Raw genomic sequence first — 25953 nt, 5'->3', positions numbered from 1 at the left:
AGCTTCGATTTAGACAAGGTTAGTTTAAGCAGATTTTGTTAACATAATAAAGACAGTAAAGATGAGACACACCTCCTGCCACACCTGCCCCCGTCTGCCACACCTGCCACATCGACCCCCACCTGCCACACCTGCTCCCGCCTGCCACATCTACCCCCGCCTGCCACAATTCAAGACAAACACATCAGAGTTGGTGGCTCAGGCCCTCACACATTCCCAGCCTTACAATATTCTCCTGAGGAATTTCATTACGACAATTTTTCTTCATACAATCAAAGGTAATTAATGACAGCGACCAAACCTTATACAAACTTTTTAATATTAGTCTGTATATTAAACTTCCGCCAACGTCTGCTGCATTTTGTTACTTATCCATGCTGTAACTGACACAATTCTTTTAAACGATTCGGAGAGAGAGAGTGTGTAGTCCGTTATATCGAGGTTCGTTAGATGTTAACCCTCCATATAACAGACTATATTGGAGATTACAATCCATTATATCGAGGTCCATTAGATATGAAACCTCCATATAACGGACTATACCCGTTAGGTTGATTTCGTTTTATAGACCGTTTTTACTATTAGCTTTCATCAACCTGTTATACAATCATACACAAAAACAGCACAAATTCCAACTGGGAGACTCATTAGCGAACGTCCTTCACTAAGCAACGTTCATGTATAGAAATATATCGTTTTTCATTTTAATTTTTCCATTTTCTGTTGTGATGAAGCTCGGGAGGAGGGGGAGGGGAGTGGGGGAAGAGAGGGGGAGGGGGAGAAGGGAGAGGGGGAGAGGGGGAGAAGGGAGAGGGGGGATTGGGAGGGGAGGTGAGGACACGTGAAAATTTGATTGGTACTCCCAGGCTTCCAGGTACGCCACACACCAGCTACGGTATTGTGGCTTAGTCGTGAAATTAATGCAATATACAAAAAAATAATTACCCTATGATGAAAATAAAGTAATGAAAGGAGGAAGAGGAGGATACAAAAGAGAAGGGAGCAGAAAAGGGAGAAGAAGAAGAAGAAACATTTAGTAATTATTGATTGTTATGTCACGTGATCTTTAACTGGAGATTAACAAGAGGAAATATACAGAAGGCATCAAACACGACCCTGATGTTCTGTTTACAATTCTTCCCACAAGATGAAATTACAGCTAGCATGGTGAGGATTACAGTAATGTATATAGTGAGTGATGGAATACATATAGTGAGTTTGGGTGCACTGTATCACTAATTCTGGGACTGTACACATAAAATAACGTTGGCTTCGCCCTCTGTTGTAGATGTAAGGAGTAACATTAATACAAGCACCCAGGAAGAGGCAGACGGAGAATGCTGTGGGTAGGTCGTGGTGGTGAGGGACTGGAGTTGGTGGAGGAAGGCGTAGGTCGAGTGGTATAGTAGTGGAGGAGAGATGCATGACTATGGAGGTGGTGGAGGGCGTAGAACTGGGGATGGTGGTGGGGGGGAAGCATAGAGCGCGGGACTGGAGGTGGTGGAGGGAGGCGGGGATGGTGTCAAGGGTCGTTAGCCGCCATCATCACTCACCTGCACTTTAAGACACCTGTAACACACTGGGTCATCTCCACTACACCAGTCACCCTCCAGTAATACGAGAATAACTAATGCCCTCTAACGACCCTTATATACACATAACAATATACAGGGTGTCCATAAATGATTACCCTGATTAAAACATGAGAGCATACTGTTTTTAAGGTAATCATTTATGGTCACCCTGTATAATTCATACTAGTAAACACCATCATTATCTTGTCACTGGTCGATATTACTTTACACCGCTGCACTAACAAGGTGATTAGTGTATACTGTTGTTGGTACAGCTGCCTTGAAAACTCTTATACATGTTCACCACGATGTTAATTTGTTTATACCAATATTACTTAGGTTAGGTTGGGTTGGGTTAGGTTAGATAGGAGGATGACGCACTATACCTGGCCATGAACTATAATTACACAATTTACCTTCATGTTATCATACAGGGCCGCTTGACACACGCTGGAAATACGTTAAGTCCAACAGGTGTAAACATACTCCAGGAATCAGTGAATCTAGTCACAATCATAAACATTAGGTTAAATTAGGTTAGGTTAGGTTAGGTTAGGTTAGGTTGGGCTTCATTTGACCTATAACCTCCTTTTAAACAAGTTATTACACGAGTATTTTGTTTTCAATACATCGTTCAACTTGAGTGACGAAAGTAGTAAATGTTCACCGCTGTACAGGAAGCTACATTCATCTTGTATCTCGGCGTCTCTCACTCACCATCCCTGAGGTGAGTGCATCAGGCAGGAGTCAAAAAGAGGACGCAATTTTGTTTTGTTTTTACTTTCGGCGTGGCAACAGTGGCCCGTGTGAGGCACTCGGCGACCACCCGACCTCACCCACTTGACTCTACCACCCACGCCCACTCTGACACACAAACATTCCCCCACACACACATCCTACTACTACTACTGACAGCATTTTTAAACACACACAGACACACCTGCCCACACCCCACCACACACATACTCCCCAGCGCGCGCGCGCACACACACACACACACACACACGCACAATCAGTGGGAACAAGGGAGAAGTTAAGTCCACCTGTGGGGCCAAAAATGAGTCGTTAGATTGTGGCTAAGAGGCCGTGTCTTCCTCTTACACTCACCTGCACATTAATTATACAAAAAAACAACAACTGGATAAGTACTGGGCAGGTCAGGATGTCACGCACTAATACAGGACTGTGTATAGCCTCTCGTTGAAGTATCGATTAGTGTTATACAAACGGAGGAAGACCTGAAATATACAGTCCTGAAGCCCTCGGCCTGAAGGAATCCAATAAACAATAAAATATAATACACGAATCTATAAGTAATGTCTATACAACCCAAAACAAAAGACTATCATAAACAAGACATAATCACCCCCCCCCCTCCCCCCAACACCTCCCTGTGACCCGAAGTATTGATAGACACCTCAGGAGAGTCGAGAACTTATATAACACCACGTTTACTGGCTGTGTTGGGGGAGGGGGAGGGAGAGGGGAGGGGGAAGGGAGGGGGAGGGGGTAAAGTCATGAATCAGCACCACAAATTCTAAACTTAGGAACAATGACAGGAACTTTCGACACACTGACGTCATCACCTGTAAGGGCCTCTCTCTCTCTCTCCCCTGAAGACACCAGAGTAATATTGTATTTATAGGTATCTGGAAGCTTAGGTTAGGTTAGGTTAGGTTAGGTTAGGTTAGTGTTAGGATGCCAACACGTATACTGCCGTCCAGATGCAGCTATACCACTATACGCTCAGCTTTACGCGGGCGTTGGCGTACATACTCACACATACCTACAACATCTTTCATTAAATCTGTTTGGCCATTTAATTCTCTTAAGTTAACCTTTGTAATAAGAGCAATAAAGTTAAACTCGTTGATGTTGTTTGATTCATGAAATATAATCTGGGGGAGAGAGGTGTGGGTGAGAGAATCAATACAGTACAGAGTAGTGGCTGGCTGGCTGCTGTTGATGGTGGTGGCGGGGACACCTCTCTCCCCTCCTCTTCTATTTTACATATTCCACTTTTCATTCTCTTTAAAACTCACTATATTCTTCACTTTCCCAACAGGGTTTTATTTTCAATGTTCTAACTATTTAAATTCTTATTTCTCCAGGTTTAATGTATTTTGTTGGTTTTTAATAAGAGACGATAAGAGTTCTTCGTTCCTGAAGGGGGCGATGTAGACGGTGATTGTGTGGAGGCAAACAAGCAACTCATTACGAGGAGGCACGCACCCTGGCCACCTTCCCTGACGCCTCTCATCACCTCCTTCCATATCACACACTGCCACCAGACACCGAGATGCACCCCAGAGGTGTTCGCGTATCAGGAGATGTTCGATAATGATCATGAAGCCGACACTGCAGAAGGTGAGGTGTTCGTCCAGCAGGAGCGACTTACATCTAATACAGATATGTGTTTGAGTGTCACTGAACCTTAAGAATACAGAACTAGTCGAGAGAGAGAGAGAGAGAGAGAGAGAGTAGGTGCATTAAAGACTTGACTATCAAATATCAACTACGAAACAAAAATTTACGTATCACTTCAGTTCATCAACGTAATGGCTGGTTCCTGGACACAACACTTAAGGAAGACTTGAGCGTATGGGCGGTGGGTGACTCGGGCGTAGGTATAACACAAGAGACAGCGGGCGGACTGGTGCTTCGGTATACATATGAGTATATTCTGAGTAAGAGAATATAGTGAGGGAGGAGATAAAAGTGTGTAGCGTCAGGTATTGTGATTGATGGTGATGACTGATTGATGGTGTTGATGATGAATGGTATTTATATTATTTATTTATTTTGTTTGTTTATTCTGAATGCACCCTAAGTTCCGCACCCCATGTCCCGTACCCCATGTCCCGTACCCATTTCTCGTACCCTATGTCCCGTACCCTATGTCCCGTACCCCATAACCCGTACCCCATATCCTGTACCCCAGCTCTGACATCTTTCATTAGTCCCCAGCCCAGCCCACCAGATGGCGTAGTGTGTAATATACTGTATACATAAAGTTACCCAACCCAACACACGGTAAACAGAGACGAACTTTATACCGGATGCTCTAACAATAACACTGGAATACAAAAGGTAATTAACTATAACATTACTGTCTTACTCTATGACATAATTTACATATAATAGTAAAATTTAGTGAAAAATTGGAAAAAAAATAATGAAGAGGATCCTAAAAATAACAAAACAAAAACGAGACATATACAATTACGACGTTCCTACCACCACACCACCTCAGTCACCACGCACAGGAGCCCTCACCATCATTAATTATCACCCAAACAGATACACACAGGTAAAAAAAAAAAATAGTCTAATTAATTGCTAAACTCCTCCTGTACGACCTGAGTGGCGACTATCACACCCACAACAAACTTGCTTCAAACATTAAAAAACACACACAAAAAAAACGAGTGATGCAAGCAACCAGCGAGAGGATAAAAAGAAAACATTGATCACCTGCCTCCATCACCTGTATTTGGCCACCCTGGTTTCCAATACACGTGAGGTGAGTCATATTAACCTGGGTGGAGTCCTCGAGGCTCTCACATACTGTATATACTCAAGGGCGGAGTCTTAGTGTTTATGAAAGACACAAGCTATCCATCGTTAAGTGTTGAACAGGTTAAGTTGTCTTGTTCTTGTCTGATGTTACTGAGCCATCACACTCTTGCCCAATTTCGGGTTCAGGATCAAAATTAACGACGTACAGGTATCAAGGAAAATGTTTAGCTTTTAAAAGACTGTATAGTTTTGTTTTTAAAATATCGTACAGTTTTCAAGATAACGTGTAGGTGTTAAGATAATGTCTATCTTTTAAGAGAACAAAACAGCTTTTAAAGTAACGCATAATTTTTAAAAACAGGTTTGAAGATAAAACACAGCTTTGGAAATGACACAGCTTTTAACAGCACGTATAGCTTTTAACAACATACGTACCTTTTAACATAATGTTCATCTATTAATAAACTTACATGGAACCACACCTACAGTTTCTTTCTCGACGAGGCCTGAGCACCATTTAATATCCACCAGGCACCATTATATCCCCCCAACACGCCATACGGTGCACCTCGCCGCAAAAACACGCCGTTTACAGGAGGTTACTCGACCCCCGACACGAGATACCGGGAGTGATATACCAAGACGCCTGATAAAGACGCATCCTCAGAGCTGGGCGACTTGCCATCATCATCATACTAACTACTAACATGTTCTTCAAGTGAGAAAAAATTAAGTTAGGAAGACGATTAACCCGAAGATTTATGCTTATACTTGAAATTGTTAAACGCCTTCTTGAGAACTCGTCAGATGAGGTATGTGAGATGGAGGTCGTCCTTGTACACGGTGCATCCATAGGGGGTGGTCGTCCTTGGCTGAGGTCCACTTCGTGTGTTAATATGGTCACGACACAAGTTATCCTTGGCAGTGTCCAGGTGGGACCTCTTGTCCTGCATGTGGAGCTGGTGACGGTGTACACTGCAGGGACCTTCGCAGACACACACACATACGGGATCACTAATACGCGAGAGTGATGTAGTGTGTTAATCCGTGTTGTATAGACGTGAGGGAGACCTGCCGTGGACATACACTCATGATAAGTGTGAATAGAGAAGATTACGGACCTGACAATTATAAGACCTAACTAACTTGGAGGAGAACATAATTATAGAGGACAGTCGATGCTGGTGTTGAAGCCGTTGGGGCATCGATCTTCAAGAAAAATTAAACCTTTCCTTATAATAAAGAATAAAATACATAAGAACACTTACAAGAAGCTGGATTTGTTATCATCGTCTCGACTTATAGAGCCTCGCCTTCTTGGTAGAGTTTGTGATGACTCTATTTGGCTGGACTCTATTGAGGAGTGACCCACGGGCGCCGACTGAGAGCCCGCCACCGGTGACTCACTCCTGCTGCCCTTTTTGGCCAGACGCAGCGAGAGAGATTTCTTGAATTTTTGGAACATGCCTTCTGTAACATATAATAGACCACGTATCAATTAGTCAAACGGTGAAACATTGTAAACTTGATCTTAGTTTCTGGAACATCATAATTCTTTCTAATAAGACATTAAAACATTTAATAATACCTAAGTAATAAATACCTAAGTTCAGAATGAGAAACACAATTAATGAAAATTAAATTGAACATATTCCAAATCATCATAAAGTTACAGCTGATCACCACAGTATGTTTTTATAATTAATAATATTGTCAACTATATTTTTACATATTTACATATTTTACGTACCTGAAGAGGCCTGCATGGTGGACGGCATATAGGGGAGAGACCTGGGGCCCTCCTCCCCCTCCTGCACCACCTCCACCGCCATCCCGCCATCCTCTCCTGACGTCATCGCCAATCTGCATACTGATTGGCTGAGCTTGGCGGCCTCTCGCTCGCTATACATATGTGACCACGGTCTGGAAACACCAGAAACACAAACACAACTTTAGAACAAATGCATTACCCACCTACCACAAGGTCATAGCAACTGATACAGGTTCTCATTATAAATAGTACTATCCAGAGTCAAACTAACCCCAGTCCAAACTTACCCTAACCCAACCTAAACAGCCTAAACTAACCTAGCATAAACCAACCTACCAATTCTAACCTAACCTAATGCTACTCTTAACTTTACTCTGACCTTACCTGACCTAACCTAACCTAACCATACCATACCATTAAGTTTACGGCATATTTGACCTGCAACCAAATTACCACGACACCCACACACTACACCTGTACCCAGGGTCGCAGAGAGCTAGCCAGGGGCCCCCCTTTACAGATATATTTAATATTTATATTCCCCTTTCCCCGGGCCCCCTAGAGGCGCAGGCCCCGGGATCTATCGTGGCTTCAGCGGCCCTCCCGGCAACCCTGCCTGTACCTCTCACCCTCTACCTCAAAATACTTTACCTTCAATTAAGCCACGAAATTCCTGTTCTGAGTCACGTTAATATATCCATAAGCTACATAGCCTTCACAATTTTTCATCTCATATCCTCCTTCATCCGTGTACTGTATATACTACCGCCAGGGAAGATATTGGAAGCATAATGTGTTGTCTAATGGCAGACCCTGTTGCCACATGGCATCACAAAATTTGTGACCAAGTCCCAGGTTGCTGATCTGACTTTCTGCCTCATTTACACACAATTGCAGGGTCTCAATGGTTTCTCTTTATTTGGCAACACAACATATGTATGTATATATCATTTATCACTCTTGATTTGTTTAATTTCTTCCATTTCTGTATAATTGCGTTTTAAACTGAATTATTACAGTTTAATAATCAAAATGTAAATGTTAATGTGACTGGAGTACAATATTATTAGTAATACTGAAATACAGGATATGGATAGACGCTATCTTATCTGCGCATCTGTGTTTAGGATACCGTATGTTCCTGCTAGTTTAGTTTCAGAGTCCCAGTTCATTTATCAAGTACAACAGCTACAGAAATGAATGAAGATAAATGAGCGCTTGGGAACTTCGTGTTTTCTTCTTTCCTTGTGGTTATCAGCATATACCTAGATCACGCGCATCTACAGTGATTTACACACACACACACACATATATATATATATATATATATATATATATATATATATATATATATATATATATATATATATATATATATATATATATATATAATGCTTTGCTTTCTTCTGTGTTTTCATACTATGTCTCACTTCAAAGAGCTGGTATTCCGGCATCTTCGTGGTGTAGATTAATATAATCTTTTTCTTTTCTATTTTTAATTTCCTTTTACTCTTATTTTTTCTCCCCTAGGCCCCGTTGTGGATCGGGTGGGCCATTCTCCAAAAACAACAACAAACTACTACTACTACTACTATTGTATCTTTTTATTGTTGTTACTCTTAAACCACAGATTTATCGTTTTCTATGAACACCAAGTCTTGTACAGTAAACCAATATTAGAGAAAACGAAGTTGATATAAGTTAAGGGAATACTCAAGGCGTTAGTCACATTTCTCTATTCTCAATAACGAACTTGTGATGGTATGAATGAGTTTTAAATACGTCAAATTTCTCAGTGTCTATCCAGTGACACATTTGGTGCATTATAAAGTAGTACTGCTCTGGCAAAAATAAGTCGTACAGAATTTGTTTCAGCTTACAGGACACAGTAAACATTGACGATTCATAAAGCATATTCGGGCCTATGACTCGGCTGTGTGATTTCCTGGACATTTACACGGTAGCAATAATGAGTAATTTCAAACATATTAGTGAAAATTATATAGCTAGTTAAAGTTTACGTCCACTGTTGTAAGTTAAATGGGTCCCAGTCCAATTAGGCCCCACACTAAAACATAAGGATATGGGGCCCATTCAGACTGTACCCAAATCCTCGTGGTTAGGTTTGAAGTTAGACTTTGATTCGGGTTAATCTAATCAGTCATCATATTTCTTAAGCAGCCATTCCTTAAGTGATGTCACCTAGATTATGTTATTTGGTGACTAGATGGTGAGTAATTAAGGTGACGGGGTTAATTACTTGATGGTGACAAATTCTGGTGATCAGTTACAGTACTGTCTTTATGGTGACGTGTTGGTGATATTACAACCTAACTATTACCATTATGGTGAGTGGATAAGATTATGTGTCTGTGTGCTTTAGAGAGAGAGAGAGAGAGAGAGAGAGAGAGAGAGAGAGACTTACCTCCTGATATCCCACTCTGAATGACTGAGGGAGGCCCTTCTGAAGACTGGAGAGCTGGACGCCTTCTCTCTCCTAGTGGTGCGGGACACTCCACCTCTGCCTCTCCACCACACTCCATCCTGCAACAAGAACAAAAACACGTGTTACTACGAGTGCTTCCATTACACAGGCTCATTACAGCCCCTTCACACAGTCACACTACACACTCCTATTACACCATAATTACCCATTGGATAAAACCTCAACCATCCATCCATCCATACATACATTACATACATACATACGCTTAAATACCAACAGAGTTCTGGAATATGGTGAGGATCTGGTCATAAAGTTACAGTCTTGGACCCTTAAGACACCTGCCTATCCCTACATGCAACACTGCCGCCCTGAAGAGTCTGAGATACAGGCCGAGACAGAGACATTCCTCCCCACACAACCATAACATCTGTGCTCCTGCCTATACAATAATAACACCTGTGCTACCGAAACACTAACCTAACTTAATCATGCACACTTGTACAACCAAAAATACCTGCCAACACAAGCATACACACTTGTGCAACCCTAAAGCCACAACACGTCATATAATCCCGTCCACACAACGTCTTATCTACAAAACAAGAAACACCTCACGTGACCTAACACCTGTCTTCACAAACCACCAACACCTTCACTGATAAGAGACGGATATTGACGGAGATGTTATCGGCCAGACATGATAAATATCTCCAGGAGCATTTCATAATTTCTGTCGTTGTTACACCTGCCTGCCTATCAGATAATGGTAATATCTTATCACCTCACCCTGTTTCCACAACCTAATTCCAGTAATAAAAACAGATTCCTCAGTTATTCCAATAAAAATAACATTTTGAATTAGCTGTCGTGGAAGTAATAACATTGAGGGGAAAAACATACGAGTACACAGACGCAGTTTGGATAAGCAGCCCAGGAAAGTCCGAGGAGAGTACTGCAGGGTGGTAGATAACCTCTCATTCTATTCTATCAATAACAATGGGTTCAAGGACACTCCTCTTCACACTCCTCCGACAGGTTGATTAGATGAAGCTGTAAATGAATCTGGTGGAGCTACGTCAGGTCAGTCACATGAGAAACAAACTGATAAACAGACGCAGGGCAATACCCGCCAGCCCAAGTCATAAAGTCCAGTCTACACGGGTATTAGCCACACATAAGAACATTAAAATGAAGGAAACTGCACCGAGTCTTTGGGTCAATACTAGGCAGCCCCGTTTACACCCAACCCATATCGAGTTAATGTGATGTTTGGCAACTTGTTCCACTCATCCACAACTCTATTTCCAAACCAATGTTTAAATATTTTATTCCTATTTCATTTGTCTTATTTCAATCCACCGCAAAGTGTTTGCTCCTGGTTTGATAGTTTAAGTATACCCAAGTTTTAACACCATTATTTAACCCAGACTTCCATTTATACACTTCAATCATGTCGCCCTTCACTACCTGTCCGTTAACCATATTACTTAATCCAATTTAGAATTTCCCCACCAATACCACGAGGCTCCATTAGTCTTCCATCGGGGACTTTATTGTAGGTTTTGCTAAAGTGGATGTAAACCACATCATATTGTAGTCGTGTCCATCGTCCACAGTTGGAAAACAGTTGTAAAGAATGATAACACATTGGTCGAGACATAAAGCTCTCTGGTAAGGCCATGCTGAGCCACTAATCAACATGTATTATCGGGGTGATTTCGAATTGAAATTGTAAATAGTGCTCCCAGTAATTTACCTACAATTGATCTTGAACTGATCGGACGGTAGTTAGAAGATAATGATCTATCTCCTTTCTTGAAAATCGGTATCACATTCGCTATCCTCCGGGAGTCAGGGACTACACCCGTTTTCAGTGACATATTAAACAAGTTTGCATACTAAGTTCTTCCTTACATTCCTTTAATACTGTGGCAAATATCTCATCGGGACCTGGCGACTTATTAGGATTTAGTTTATCTATTTGTTTACAAACATCGTCACTACTAACTCACTCAAGTTTGTGTTCCTCACCATCACTATATATAGAAGCTGCCTCAGGTGTTTAGGTTTTCGGTTATGACAACAGATATAAAATGTTTAGCCTAGATATTGCTTATTTCCCCTCGTTAGGAGTTAGCTGGTCCTAGTCTGACTGTATTGGTCTGATACATATGAAGATAATATAAGGTTTGTCCTCCCTTCTCTTGTCACTTTAACTTCATTATATATTTTTGTTTTTCTTATATATTTCTTAACACTTCAGGATGGTTCATCAAAATAAACTTGAAGCCAAACGTCACTTCGTTTGATTCTTCTATCGTCTTTTTTTCTCTCCAATAATATTCTTAAGTAATTATTCATCCAAATTCCCTAAGTATATTTTGTTGTTACTTCTCTATCCCGTGCCCGCTCTAGCCTCCCCGGGCCCGCTCTGTCCTCCCCGGGCCCGCTCTGTCCTCCCCGGGCCCGCTCTGTCCTCCCCGGGCCCGCTCTGTCCTCCCCGGGCCCGCTCTGTCCTCCCCGGGCCCGCTCTGTCCTGTCCTCCCCGGGCCCGCTCTGTCCTCCCGGGCCCAGTCCTCCCCGGGCCCGCTCTGTCCTAGGCCCGGTCCTCCCCGCTGCCTCTCTGTCCTCCCCGGGCCCGCTCTGTCCTCCCCGGGCCCGCTCTGTCCTCCCCGGGCCCGCTCTGTCCTCCCCGGGCCCGCTCTGTCCTCCCCGGGCCCGCTCTGTCCTCCCCGGGCCCGCTCTACCTTCTAGGTGCCCACTCTAGCTTCTCCGACCCTTATCACGTTCTCTTAAACAACATAAACACTCCCACTAACACAATCATCATACAACCAATTCCCTATATTTCCCCAGCCTAGCTCCTGACTCACAGAGGCTCGTCACCTCTCTCTCTCCTAAGTCTGGATAAGAAAATGCACCTTGTTATGGCAGCGTCTTGAGGCAATATCCAAGCTATTTTCCCCGTCCGTCATGGTTGTATCGTAGCTTGAGTGAGCCTCTTAAAACGCATTCTTACATCGCCAGTTTGGGGAGTAATTATCCATCAATTCACAAACGCTGAGAATCTAGATAAAAATATAATTTTATGTTATGACACAAGGCAGCACAGCACGGAAAACAACCCGCAGTACAGTACCATCTATTGTGACCCTCGCACCCTAGCCACCTGACACACTTCAAGGCATTAATGTTTTCACGCCCGGGCTGGCTGCTGGCTTGATGCATTTTATGGGTGGAGAATGTGTGCCACGTTTTATATGACGGCAGTAAACGTCGGATGCGGTGCTGGGCGGTGTGTGGCTGCACCTACCTTCACCACTCTCAAGACCACGACCGTACAGCTACTTCAAGATTACGGCCGTACAGCTACTTCAAGATTACGGCCGTAGTCTATAACACACAGCTTCCTTATGCTTTAAATAATTACTGTCTAGTGTAAAAACTGATTCATTCAGTTTAAAAGACCTCACTTTAAAGCACCACAAACAATCAAACAACCTCAACAGCAGTTTAAACATAGCACACCATCAGGTAGTCTACGTCCATAACTATATAATATTCACCTCAATTTTCCATCTACCTATTCATACTTTCTTTACTCACATGACAACACTATTATGGTATACGATCAATGGTAATCATTATATTCCCAACTGTTATATTCCGAGGGCGAGAGTGATCAAGAGTACTAGACCTGTAACATACACAATAAAAAGAATAAGATAATAAACTAAACAAAAAGAAAAAACAAACAAAAACACCACCATTCACGCCAGTAAAACACTTAAAACCTCACAGGCTTCAAAATGTCAATATCCCCCACAACTGAGACAAACTTGAACAAAATGGAAAAATCGATCACACAGCTTGACAATGTTGGAGGGAAGCCCGCACAATGGGGGCGGGGAGGAAGGGAGGGGAGGGGAAGGGTAGGTTTTTTTTGGGGGGGAGGAATTCGACATGGCCACCACTACAGCAGCAATGATAATGATATATGGATCTAGTGTCGTAAATACTATATAAAGACGGAGGCTCACGGGTCACTGAGAAATGCCGAACTCTGATCTGTTCTTACTAAAACTAAACATACATCAGATGATTTGTTTTAATTTGTGGTAGCATACGAGGCACACGGAGGCAGTGGGCTACTTGCTGTAAAAATATATTCTTTCTTTCGCTATCACGACACCGTCCTTAAAATTTCTATGTGTACCGAGGTAAAATGTTAAAAGAAATAGTTAATCTAGAGGTCCGTCTTTTCTTCACATTTACCTTAACTTACAAGACTTGTTGACAAAAACTAAGAATAATAAATAAATAAATAAATTTATTTAATTGAGCCTAACACCGTCTATTACTAAACAAAATTCCCTTATTAGTTTCAGTATTATAAGACACAATGGAACACTCCTCCTCCTATGAACGTCAGAACACTACACATCACCATACCCTGTACTGTATAAACCATGCTTACGTAACCACCGTTTGGCTCCCTGAACAAAGCTACGATCAACTGTATCAACTGATAAGAACTTTGTACGAGACGAAATACAGATGCCGGTCCAACTGGCCTCTTTGCTGCACCACAACACAATTTCAATATATTTATTTATTTATTTATTTATTTTTTATTGTTTTCCAATGTCTAACTCGATGACAATCACAACCTGCATATACAATGGTTTGGGGTCTTTAGTTAAAAAAAATATTAACCGTTTTGCCAGTAATGAGAATTTCTCTAAGTGCCCACCTGAGTATGTGTATAAATTGGTTAATTAAGATAGTGAAATTAAAGGTTAGCGGATAACTTTACTGTCACCAATAGTCCATCTACGTCGGAATAAATTATTTCACTTTAATTGTCGCAACTCTCTCTCTCTCTCTCTGGTGTGTGTGTGTGTGTGTGTGTGTATGTATGTGTGTGTGTGTGTGTGTGTGTCTGTGTGTGTATACGTGCGCGCATCAGCTATAAACGTGAAATCTCCAGAATTAAATTCCGTTGGTGTCGAACAATGTTGTCAGGTATGGGCCTTTAGATCAAGTTCATCCCTTGACCCATTTTCTAAGGTCACAAAGGTCAAGATGTGGGCGTGGGTGGGTGTGTCCGAGTCAGCCTTGTGGGAGCCTAAGTGAGTCACGGCGACCACCTGGGTATAATGTTATCTTGCACACACTGGTCCTCATGCAGCCGATGATGGGGTAAAAACAATAAGAGCTCCTAACTGCTGCCTTACCCTTTGTACAGTCGCCTCCACTTACGTTTAGTACAGTAGCTGACGCGTTTTGAGAGACATGGCAGCTCTATGGAATCCTTAGTCTGGCTATTATTTCGAGGTTCCTTAAGGCCATTCTGGAAGTTTTAATACGATGTAAACAAACAGAGGTGCCACATCTTACAAAATACGCCAGCCACTGTACCAGGTATAAGTGCAGGCGACTGTACTTATAACATACGTGGCACAATACACGCGCTAACACATGAATTTTAACTTCATATTAGGTTTTATATGAATTATAATGTAATATTGTCTTGTATTACCTGGAAGTGAGAAAGCTAAGGGGAGGATTGGTTTAATATGAGGGTTTATCGGTGTCATAAAGTGAGGCGGCGTGTGGCTCATTCCTTAGGGCAGGGCAGGGCGGCGAGGAGTCCATCACCTCATAAAGATTCTAACACCCGGGGATCTCACCTACCACACTAGCTTATGACAGTGTTGTATTAAAGAGTTTTCTGTGGCTGAGTTTCTTGTCTCCTGCGACGCTGGAGAAAGTTTGTCTTCTACTTTCTCGTGTTTCTTGGTCAACTTTTCACACTTCAGGGTTTTATTGAACTTTTTGCTACTGTAGGTCGTAAATTTCGAAGTTCTATTACAATATAATTCCTCGACTTATCCTGAATTACATTTTTGTTTTAAGTGTAAACATTATACACATTAGTTAAGGTAATATTTTCACTTTAAGAGGCAGGGCTCGAGCACACTGCAGCTGTCAACTCAATGGCCAGTACCCGCCTGAGATGATCACAATCGACATACAAACAGGTTACCTTCGTCTACTGCAGCCACCTTGTACACCAAACACCACCAGCAGTTTACCCGTTGAAGGTGTTGTAAGAACCAGCCAACTACAGGGTGTTATAAAAGTTCCTGTGCACCTGCTATAATTAACAATAAAGATGTTCCTTGTTATTCTTACATTAGTTATGCCTTGATCTACTTACGGTAAATATTGGCAATGGTATCCACTTCCAACATTTACTGAAACCTTTTCCAGTATTTACTCGAAGTAGAACAAGATAAATAACTATGTTCTTAATTATCGCAGGTGCATAAGGACTTTAAAACACCATGTATAAACCTTATCAATGTACTGTACGTGTAGTTGTCATGTAAGATACTGTGACTCGCTCTTCATGACAGTGACCCACACCATCCTGCCTAGTTCGCGCTGACCGTCACTAACCTCGCCGAACAGGTGTGTAACGTAAGCAATGTTAACTTCTTCAGTAATAGATTGAACACAACCAAGTTCAAATTCTTTCAGAGATACCAAGATTGTTGCCGTTAGATGACCAACAACACACGAGGTGGGCAGTGACCGTCGCATACCATGAAGAGCACTGGGTGGAGGAAGTTTCCCTCTCACCCACCATCACTCCACTCCTGTCTTCCTCACAACACCAACACTCCACTCCTGTCTTCCTCACAACCCACAACACCAACACTCCACTCCTGTCTTCCTCACAACACCAACACTCCACTCCTGTCTTCCTCACAACCCACAACACCAACACTCCACTCCACTCCTGTCTTCCTCACAACCCACAACACCAACACTCCACTCCTGTCTTCCTCTCAACCCACAACACCAACACTCCACTCCACTCCTGTCTTCCTCACAACCCACAACACCAACACCCCACTCTTGTTTTCAAATCACAAACAAGTGACATCTCTCTTTCTGAATCACCATAGTCAATCCAATATACATCATTACACACATTATCCAATTACAAAGACAAATTAATCTCTCTCTCACTCTCTCTCGCTTTCTCTCTCTCCCTCCTTTTTATATCTCCATCACGTTGTTAAGTGATATCCGAGCGTCAAGGTCTGTTTACAATATCTAAATAGAGCTCCACTGACGAGAATTTCCCCTAATTTGGCGAATCCAATTATCCACCAAGCCCGCGATACTCACTCTCAGCCTCCTGTGTAATAGCAACTTCACCCTTATTCGATTTTTTTCATTTCCTAAAACCAGAGGAACATCCATTTCACGGCGATACTGACGGTGGTGGCGAGACAGTTTCTGGTATTTAATTTTTAAGTATATGTAAACACCGTTGGCCCCACTCGTATAAATCATACCGAGTTAATTATGAGTTGCAAAATGCCTGTCGCCTACAGGTATACTGATAACTTACACTGATGATGCAATTATTGTCTCATCAACGCCTCCTTCCCTCCTTCCCTTCTTTATCCGTAATCTCTCCTCCACATTTCCCTCCGTCCTCCTCTTCTTGCCCCATCCTTCATCTCCCCCCTTTTTTCCCTTTCTGTCTCATCCGTATTTTATTTCTACCTTTCCCTCCCCCCTTCCTTTCCTCCCTCATCCTTCATATCTCTTCCACCTACCCCTCCCTCATCCCTTATCTCTCCTCCACCTTTCTTTCCCTTCCTTCCTCATGGCTCCTCCACATTTCCTTCCCAACGTCTTGTCTACCTTGACTTCCCTGCTGACGTCATGCTGCTGCTCCACTAGACACCACATACCGTATTAGTGTTGGCGGTCCTGCTCCATCATCACCTCCCCTTCCTGCCTCCCTCCCTTCCTCTCTCTGTAATCCTTAATCACTTCCTTCTTCCCTCTTGCCTTCATACTACGCCCCTGCCTCCCTGCCAGCCAACACCCTCAATACCTTCCACCTACCCCTTCACACTCATCTACCCATCCACACCCACCTGCCCCACTACGCCCACCTGTCCAATCACATCCCACTTGCCCCACCACATCCCACTTGCCCCACCACATCCCACTTGCCCCACCACATCCCACCTGCTCCACCACATCCCACCTGCTCCACCACACCCACCTGCTCCACCACCCCATCACACCCACCTACCTCACCACACCGTGTCCAGTGTTCGTGGTGGCGTCCCATCATGGCCTGCCCCTCGATAGCACATATCAACCCTTACGTGTACGAGCCAGACCCGCCCAGGAATTATCGTATTACAGTCGCTAATGAGGCTGAGGCACCATATGAAAACAAAGGAGTAAAGTTGTTCCTGTGCTTAGCAAAACTGAGGAGGACTCGGCTGAAACACGTGTAGTGATGTAGTGTGAGCGTGAGTGCCCAAGGAACAACAGGCCCCCCCATGAGAATGTGTTGTGTTGTCTAAGGGTCACATACACCGCCCTAGTCTCTTTATCTCTATGGTCAGTGCCGCCCTCGTTACTCAGGTGTTAACAACGCGAGGTGAAGGAGGTCGGTACTCACGACTTGGTGTACTAAGGCCCAAGCACCTGCACCATGGTAGTGACTGGCGACAAAGACACGCCGATGGATGATGAGCGTGGAAGGATAAATAGTTCAGAGGTCAAAAAAACAAAATAAGGACGGAAGAGGAGCGTGGGAAGGACAGGAGGAGAGAAAAGAGCTGTTGAAGAGAGAGGAAGGAAGAGGCGAGTGGTGTTGACAGAGGCTTGTCAGCAGAGAGCAGGGCAAAGTGTAAGGTGTGCACAAGAAACAGCACGGTTGCGGACGACAGCGTGGGCGTGGTTATGAATGTGGGCGTATGTGACAGCGTGGGCGAGGGGGCCGGGAGAGAAGCACCTGCCACACCAACTTCCTGGTGTTATGCGTCAGGGTGCCACGCTCCTGTGACCGCCGCCCACTACAATACATAATTTCAGGGATAATATTTCCTGCTACATACCAGCAGCTCCCGGGACTGATCACACACACACAGACACACACACACACACACACAAATAAAAGAATGAGTGAGTCTCCGCGCCCAAAAGGAGGTATTAAGGATGACAATAGCGTGGGTAGCTGGTATAATCTGTCGACATGAACTATTACTCGCTGACATTACATAAAAGTGTTTTGTGTGTGTGTGTGTGTGTGTATGGGCCGCCAGCCAAGCTTAACCCGAACAGCACTGTACTCCATCACACGCCTACCACATTCTACCCCGCTGACACACACACCCCCACACACTGACCCGACCATTCAAACATTTTTATTTGTAGTGTGGTGAAAGTCTGTTGTGTGGTGCCAGTCTGTTGTGTGGTGCCAGTCTGCTGTGTGGTGCCAGTCTGTTGTGTGGCGCCAGTCTGTTGTGTGGTGTCAGTCTGTTGTGTGGTGTCAGTCTGTTGTGTGGTGCCAGTCTGTTGTGTGGCGCCAGTCTGTTGTGTGGCGCCAGTCTGTTGTGTGCCAGTCCAGTCTGTTGTGTGGTGCCAGTCTGTTGTGTGGCGCCAGTCTGTTGTGTGGCGCCAGTCTGTTGTGGTGGCTGTGTGGTGCCAGTCTGCTGTGTGGTGCCAGTCTGCGCCAGTGCTGCCAGTCTGTGTGGTGCCAGTCTGCTGTTGTGTGGTGCCAGTCTGTTGTGTGGTGCCAGTCTGCTGTGTGGTGCCAGTCTGCTGTGTGGTGCCAGTCTGTTGTGTGGTGCCAGTCTGCTGTGTGGTGCCAGTCTGCTGTGTGGTGCCAGTCTGTTGTGTGGTGCCAGTCTGTTGTGTGGTGCCAGTCTGTTGTGTGGTGCCAGTCTGTTGTGTGGTGCCAGTCTGTTGTGTGGTGTCAGTCTGTTGTGTGGTGTCAGTCTGTTGCGTGGTGTCAGTCTGTTGCGTGAGGCCAATAACTACCAGAAAAACCACAACTACTAACACAACACCACCAACACAACCAGAAACATGTTATTACCACCACAACTACCAACATTACAACTACCAGAGGAAAAATACAATACGACTGCAAGAACGATCACCACTTACAACCACAACTGCTATCACCACAACCCCTACCACAACTGACAGGTGGGTGGTGATAGAAGGGGTGGGTGGGTGTGTGTATCGCCCCTAACCATTAACACACCAGGTAAACGGGGCAGCAAGTATGTATGTATGTATGTATGTGTGTCGCCCCTAACCATCATCACAACAGGTGGGCGGCGAGAGAGGGGTAGGTGCCGCCCACCAACACTCAGAGGGGCGGGGGTGGTCACGTGTAGGGAGGATGGGCGTGTGGGAGGCAGAGCAGCGGGTTAAAGTGGACGACACCAGAGCTCCTACCTTCCTCCTCCTACTACTGATACTCCTCTCTTCCTCCTCCTGCTGACATTCTGTCAGACATTCTCTCTCTCTCTCTCTCTCTCTCTCTCTCTCTCTCTCTCTCTCTCTCTCTCTCTCTCTTAGGTTAGGTTGGGGCCTACTAGGACTGGGGCCCAGCTTACCAGTTGTTGACGTCACAAGCCACACTCCTTATCGACCTAGTATCACTAATAATGGGGAGATATTCCTCTCCAGTGACCACACCGACCACACCCTTACTGCACCTCCACCCACTGTCCTACCCACCACCACCCCATAACCCTTGTCCTGCCAGCACGCCCACCATAACCCCACTTGTCCTGCCAACCACTTCCATAACCCACTATCCTCACCACGCTCACCACCCACTATCTCTACCCACCACACCACCACCACCCCACTATCCTACCACTACGCCTACATCACCCACTGTCCTACCCACCATACCACCAACCACCTCTCCTACCCACACCTACCACCCACTATCTTACTCACCTCGCCCACTTGTCTCCTACCCACCACACCCACCATAACTTGCCTCTCCTACATCCCGCCCACCACCACCCACTGTCCTACCCACCACGCCCACCATAACGCACCTCTCCTACCATCCACGCCCACCACCACCCACTGTCCTACCCACCACGCCCACCATCACCCACTTGTCCTACCAACCACGCCCACCATCACCCACTTGTCCTACCAACCACGCCCACCATCGCCACCACGTACGCGTTCATCATCTTTATTCTTCCACTCTCCATTTTATTTTCAGTTCAAACTTTTATTCCCACTCACACGCCTTTCCTCTCACTCTCCTCACACACTCGCTTTCCCACTCACTCTCCTTCCCACTCACTCCCACTCCCCATGAACACGCGAGGACCCCTCGTCACTGTCCACTAAGCGACGTAAAATGGATCTTTTTGTCTGTCAGGGCGTACAACAGTGTGTGTGTAGGTGGCCGCCCATACCCGCCCTCAAGCATACATTTTGCTCTCACGCCGATGTCTACCATCACGCCCACAGCTGTCATCACGCCTGTTCTCACACCCACGCCTGTTCTCACACCCACGCCTGTTCTCACACCCAATCCTATGGCCTCACTCACACGCCTACCCCTTCATGCCTTCCCAACTCACATCGGCCATTATTCTTATCACCCCCTCCCCCCCAACGCCTCGTCTCATACCATGCACGCCAGCCCTCACGCCCACGCCAGCCCTCACGCCCACGCCAGCCCTCACGCCCACCCACTCAACAGCTACTGTATTTCTATTTGTTTTATATCATATTTCTGTGGTATCTCATCTGTTTCCTTAGTGTTCAGAGGTAGTGGGTGGTGTGGGCGGGAGGTGTGGGCGGGAGGTGTGGGCGGGGGGTGTGGGCGGGAGGTGTGGGTGGACGGGCGGGGCGAGAGGGCGGGCGCTGGGATGAAAAAAAAAAACACAAGAAAAACAAACTGGTACAATAATGAGTTTTTTTTTAAGTCAACAGGTCCCATTCCGGGCTGGTTCACGTCACAAAACATGGGCGTCACAGACCATTACAGCAGACGCGGCGGGAGTAACGCCCTGCCCAGCTGGTCTTGGTATGGTGACCACCTGACCAAAACGCAACTACTATCTGTCCAACAGGTCTTGGTATAGTGATCACCTGACCAAAACACAACTACTATCTGTCCAACAGGTCTTGGTATAGTGACCACCTGACCAAAACACAACTACTATCTGTCCAACAGGTCTTGGTATAGTGACCACCTGACCAAAACACAACTACTATCTGTCCAACAGGTCTTGGTATAGTGACCACCTGACCAAAACACAACTACTATCTGTCCAACAGGTCTTGGTATAGTGACCACCTGACCAAAACACAACTACTATCTGTCCAGCAGGTCTTGGTATAGTGACCACCTGACCAAAACACAACTACTATCTGTCAGCGGAATCTTGGTATAGTCACCTGACCAAAACACAACTACTATCTGTCCAGCAGGTCTTGGTATAGTGACCACCTGACGAAAACACAACTACTATCTGTCCAACAGGTCTTGGTATAGTGACCACCTGACCAAAACGCAACTACTATCTGTCCAACAGGTCTTGGTATAGTGACCACCTGACCAAAACGCAACTACTATCTGTCCAGAAGGTCTTGGTATAGTGACCACCTGACGAAAACGTAACTACTATCTGCCCAGCTGGTCTTGGTATAGTGACCACCTGACCAAAACGTAACTACTATCTGTCCAGTTGGTAAGATTCAGTTATAGATGGCTCCTGGTAGGTACTTATATCTCGGTCATGAAATTCTCTACCTGTAGGAGTATGGTAATATACGCTATATACCTGGAATATACGCTATACACTTGGAATATCCCTATATACACTAAGTAATCATATCATATACCACTCTGGATATATGAGGATATATTACATGTTCACAAGGGGTACTTCCACATGATCGCGTCCCCCCACAGTTGTAGGTGTGTGTGTGTAGGTGTGTGTAGATATAGTCTTTCCTCCTCTTTAAAGACATTTTTTTTCCCTTTGTGTTTATGAGTGAGAGAATATTGTTAGGTTAGGTTAGCGTAATTTTGTTGACTATAAGAAGTACTTTATTATTAAGGGAGATATGATAGAATTATTTAAATGGGTGAAAGGAATCAATAAGGTGATAAGATCAATTTCTTATAATATCCGAGCAGGATAGGACTCGTAGCAACGGATTTAAGTTGGATAAGTTTACGTTTAGGAGGGAGATAGAAAGGGACTGGTTCACAAATAGGATGGTAGACGAGTGGAACAAGCTTAGCAACTTTGTAGTAAGTGCTGGGACGCTGGAGAGTTTTAAAAGGAGGCTAGATAGATTCATGGACGGTTGAGGATGGTTGTAACTCCCGACAGGAGCTGCCATGCACAGGCCAACCAGCCTATTGCAGACTCCTTATTTTCTTATAACATCCACATCAGTCACTAGACCTTCAAATAATCAAAACAAGCCGCCACCATCATCACTAACAAACAACAACAACCTCCACCACCACCACCACAACAACCACAACAACAACAACACCACAGCCACCACCACAACAACAACAACCACCACCTTCACAACAATCACCACTACCAACCTCCCAGCAATAATTCCCATATGACACAGTGTTTATATATCAGCACTGATATATAGAAGACATGACAATTAACACAAGACAGGTAAAGCTGAAGTAGGGGGCAGCACATGAGCCCTTCTGTGGGTTGGGGGGTAAGTAAAATGGGTCAAGTAACACAGGACCACACGGCGCTACTGAGTCTTACGTTATCCTGGTGAACAAGTCATTCATAGGTCTCTCTCTCTCTCTCTCTGACGTAATGGTCTAAGGTTCACCTCCTTCCTGCCCTATAGGTATAAGATTTACCCCTTCCTGCCCTATAGGTATAAGATTTACCCCCTTCCTGTCCTATAGGTATAAGATTTACCCCCTTCCTGCCCTATAGGTATAAGATTTACCTCCTTCCTGTCCTATAGGTATAAGATTTACCCCCTTCCTGCCCTATAGGTATAAGATTTACCTCCTTCCTGCCCTATAGGTATAAGATTTACCCCCTTCCTGTCCTATAGGTATAAGATTTACCCCCTTCCTGTCCTATAGGTATAAGATTTACCTCCTCCCTGCCCTATAGGTATAAGATTTACCCCCTTCCTGCCCTATAGGTATGAGATTTACCCGCTTCCTGTCCTATAGGTATAAGATTTACCATTTTCCTTACGTAAAGATATAAGAAATTATACCCCTTTTCATGAACTAGTTGCTTGTTTGTCTGCAGTACCACCACGAACATTCCTCACTATGCAGTAGCGAGCGTTATCACCACCTACAGGATGCGGCAGGAACCTCTACAACAGTGAAGTTTCACATACACAGAGCCACAAGGGCGCGCCTCAGTCCCGGACTCCCTGACCCTGGGTGAAACTGTCCTCTCCTTCACGGGCGTCCTTCATCCCCTGGGTGAAGGACGCGGCTTTAAGTATCACAGGAACGTGGAGAGAGAGAGAGAGAGAGAGAGAGAGAGAGAGAGAGAGAGAGAGATGGCTTCTTTGATCATCTCTCTCTCTCTCTCTCTCTCTCTCTCTCTCTCTCTTTTGGCATCAGTAAACAATATTACCTCCTCACGTCTCCCAACAAGTCACCTGCTGTTGAATTCTGTGGGCGAGTGTGTGTCCTAACCCCCAGCAGGTGTCCTAAAGTAAACACACCTGACATGTTCACGGCCACACTCCACCCGGTTGATGTGGATGATGTGGGGTGGAGAGAGAGAGAGAGAGAGAGAGAGAGAGAGAGAGATATGCAACGCAGGTTTGGTTGTATCTGACCCTCCTACAACCATTATCACCATCACCACCATCTCAAACAACCACCATTAGTGATCACATTGCCACCACCACCTCGCCCAACCACCATTAGTGATCATATTGCCACCACCACCTTGGACATCAATCACTACAAACAACCACCATTAGTGACCACAGTGCCACCACCTCGACAACCACCATTAACTGGCAAAGTGCAATCAACCACCATTAGTGACTACAGTGCCGCCACCACAAACAATTAGTGACCACAGTGCCATCATAAATTCAGACAACCACCATTAGTGACCACAGTGCCACCTCCACCACTTCAAATAACCACCATTAGCCGCCAAAGTGCCACTAGTGAGACAGAGGCAGGGTGGCACTCCTAGAATAATATATTCCAGATGCCAATTATTGTGTGGGACGCTAGCGGGAGACGATCCTCACTACCAGGAGGCCACCACCAAGAGATCTCCACCACCACCAGGAGATCACCACCAAGAGATCTCCACCACCACCAAGAGATCACCACCGCGGTCCTCTCCCCTTACTAGATGGCAACTCATTTTCTCTCAGCTCCTGCACTCCATTTTCTATCAGCCCCCGCACTCCATTTTCTCTCAGCCCCCCCGCACTCCATTTTCTCTCAGCCCCCCGCACTCCATTTTCTCTCAGCCCCTGACCCATTTTCTATCAACCCCTGACCCATATTCTCTCTGGGGTCTGGTAAATAAATTAGCCCCATCTATACACCGCCAAAAGAGGTTGTGGGCTGAAGAACTAAGATGAATGGCGTGATCTGTCTCATGTTTGTACTGACCAGACACCACGAGTTGCCTTCCTCTCTCTCTCTAGGTTAGGAAGGAAGGAAGGAAGGAAGGAAGGAAGGAAGGAAGGAAGGAAGGAGGGTGGGTGGATGGAAGGAAGGACGGAAGGAAGGTAGGTAGGTAGGTAGATAGACGGAAGGATGGATGGAGACAGCGATGGATCAACTAATGAAGGAATGTTTAAAAGTCCGACAGCAAAATTACAAACTTTCAATAAACTTACTGCAAAAAGATATCAGACACAAGTACAGAAAAACAACCATTCGTGTGCTCAACAGCTTAGTAGTGTCCTGACAACTCAAGCTATACCACTAGTGTACAAATCACCTTACACTGCTTGGCCAACAGCTAAACCGACAAACCTCACACACCCTGACAATTAAACTGACAACATTAGCAATAACAGCTAAACAGATAACGTCATGCATACCAAGAGCTGAACAAACACACAACAGCAGCTAGGGAAGCACACGATCTAACAGTAACAAAACAGAACATCTCACACATAAGGTAGACAGAGGCTATGCTGCAGTGTCTTGTATTAGATGATAGTGAGGATGAAACAAATTAAGAGGGTGCCTGATGTAACCTCTAGGTCAGGAGACACACACACACACGAAAGGGCCAACGGCAGTAACACAATACTCGGGCTTGTTGTACCGTGGTCACTACCCTGGCGTACTGTACCTGTGACTGTCTTTACACAACCTGCCTGAAAAAAAAAATATGGCTCCTAAAACAGTGGGTTGTTGGGCTATTAAAGGATATACAACTATCTTTCAGAGCCTTTTTTGTTATCTATTATCATCCACATTTACAAGGGAAAGATAACATGAAGCAGACAGTACAAGAAATGAGGGATGTAGTTGGGAGAATAATGATAAAGATGAACCAGAACACACGAAGGAACACACACAACACAGTACCTCATATTGTCAACTCCTAAACAAAGTATTGAGAATAAAACGTTTAGCCTCCACACTGCTGCATCATGACGCTTGCTACCACAACTTCACTCAACATTACTGAATCAGCTTCGAGAGATATATATAGTTAGTTCTTCCAATCACTCATGACTCATTTATATATTTTTACCTTACCTTCAGAGTACTAAACACACCCAAGACGTTTTATCTTCCTGTG

General features: G+C 44.7%; 1 protein-coding gene across 1 annotated transcript in view; it reads right to left on the bottom strand.

Moving 5' to 3' along the window:
- LOC121859189 overlaps positions 1–9435 on the bottom strand; it is a 59824-nt gene extending 50389 nt beyond the window's left edge. The window contains exons 1-3 of the mRNA XM_042355937.1: positions 9290–9435; positions 6844–7016; positions 6362–6563 (exon numbers count right to left, since the gene is read on the bottom strand). Of these exons, the coding sequence (XP_042211871.1) occupies positions 6362–6563; positions 6844–7003 (362 nt within the window). The 5' untranslated portion in view covers positions 7004–7016; positions 9290–9435. The remainder of the gene's footprint in view (positions 1–6361; positions 6564–6843; positions 7017–9289) is intronic.
- Positions 9436–25953: the final 16518 nt, after the last annotated feature.

The sequence above is a fragment of the Homarus americanus genome, unplaced genomic scaffold, assembly GCF_018991925.1.
Source record: "Homarus americanus isolate GMGI-L3 unplaced genomic scaffold, GMGI_Hamer_2.0 scaffold50924, whole genome shotgun sequence".
NCBI lineage: Eukaryota > Metazoa > Arthropoda > Malacostraca > Decapoda > Nephropidae > Homarus > Homarus americanus.
Note: the sequence above shows the minus strand (reverse complement) of the source record. Positions and strands in the feature narration are given on the sequence as shown.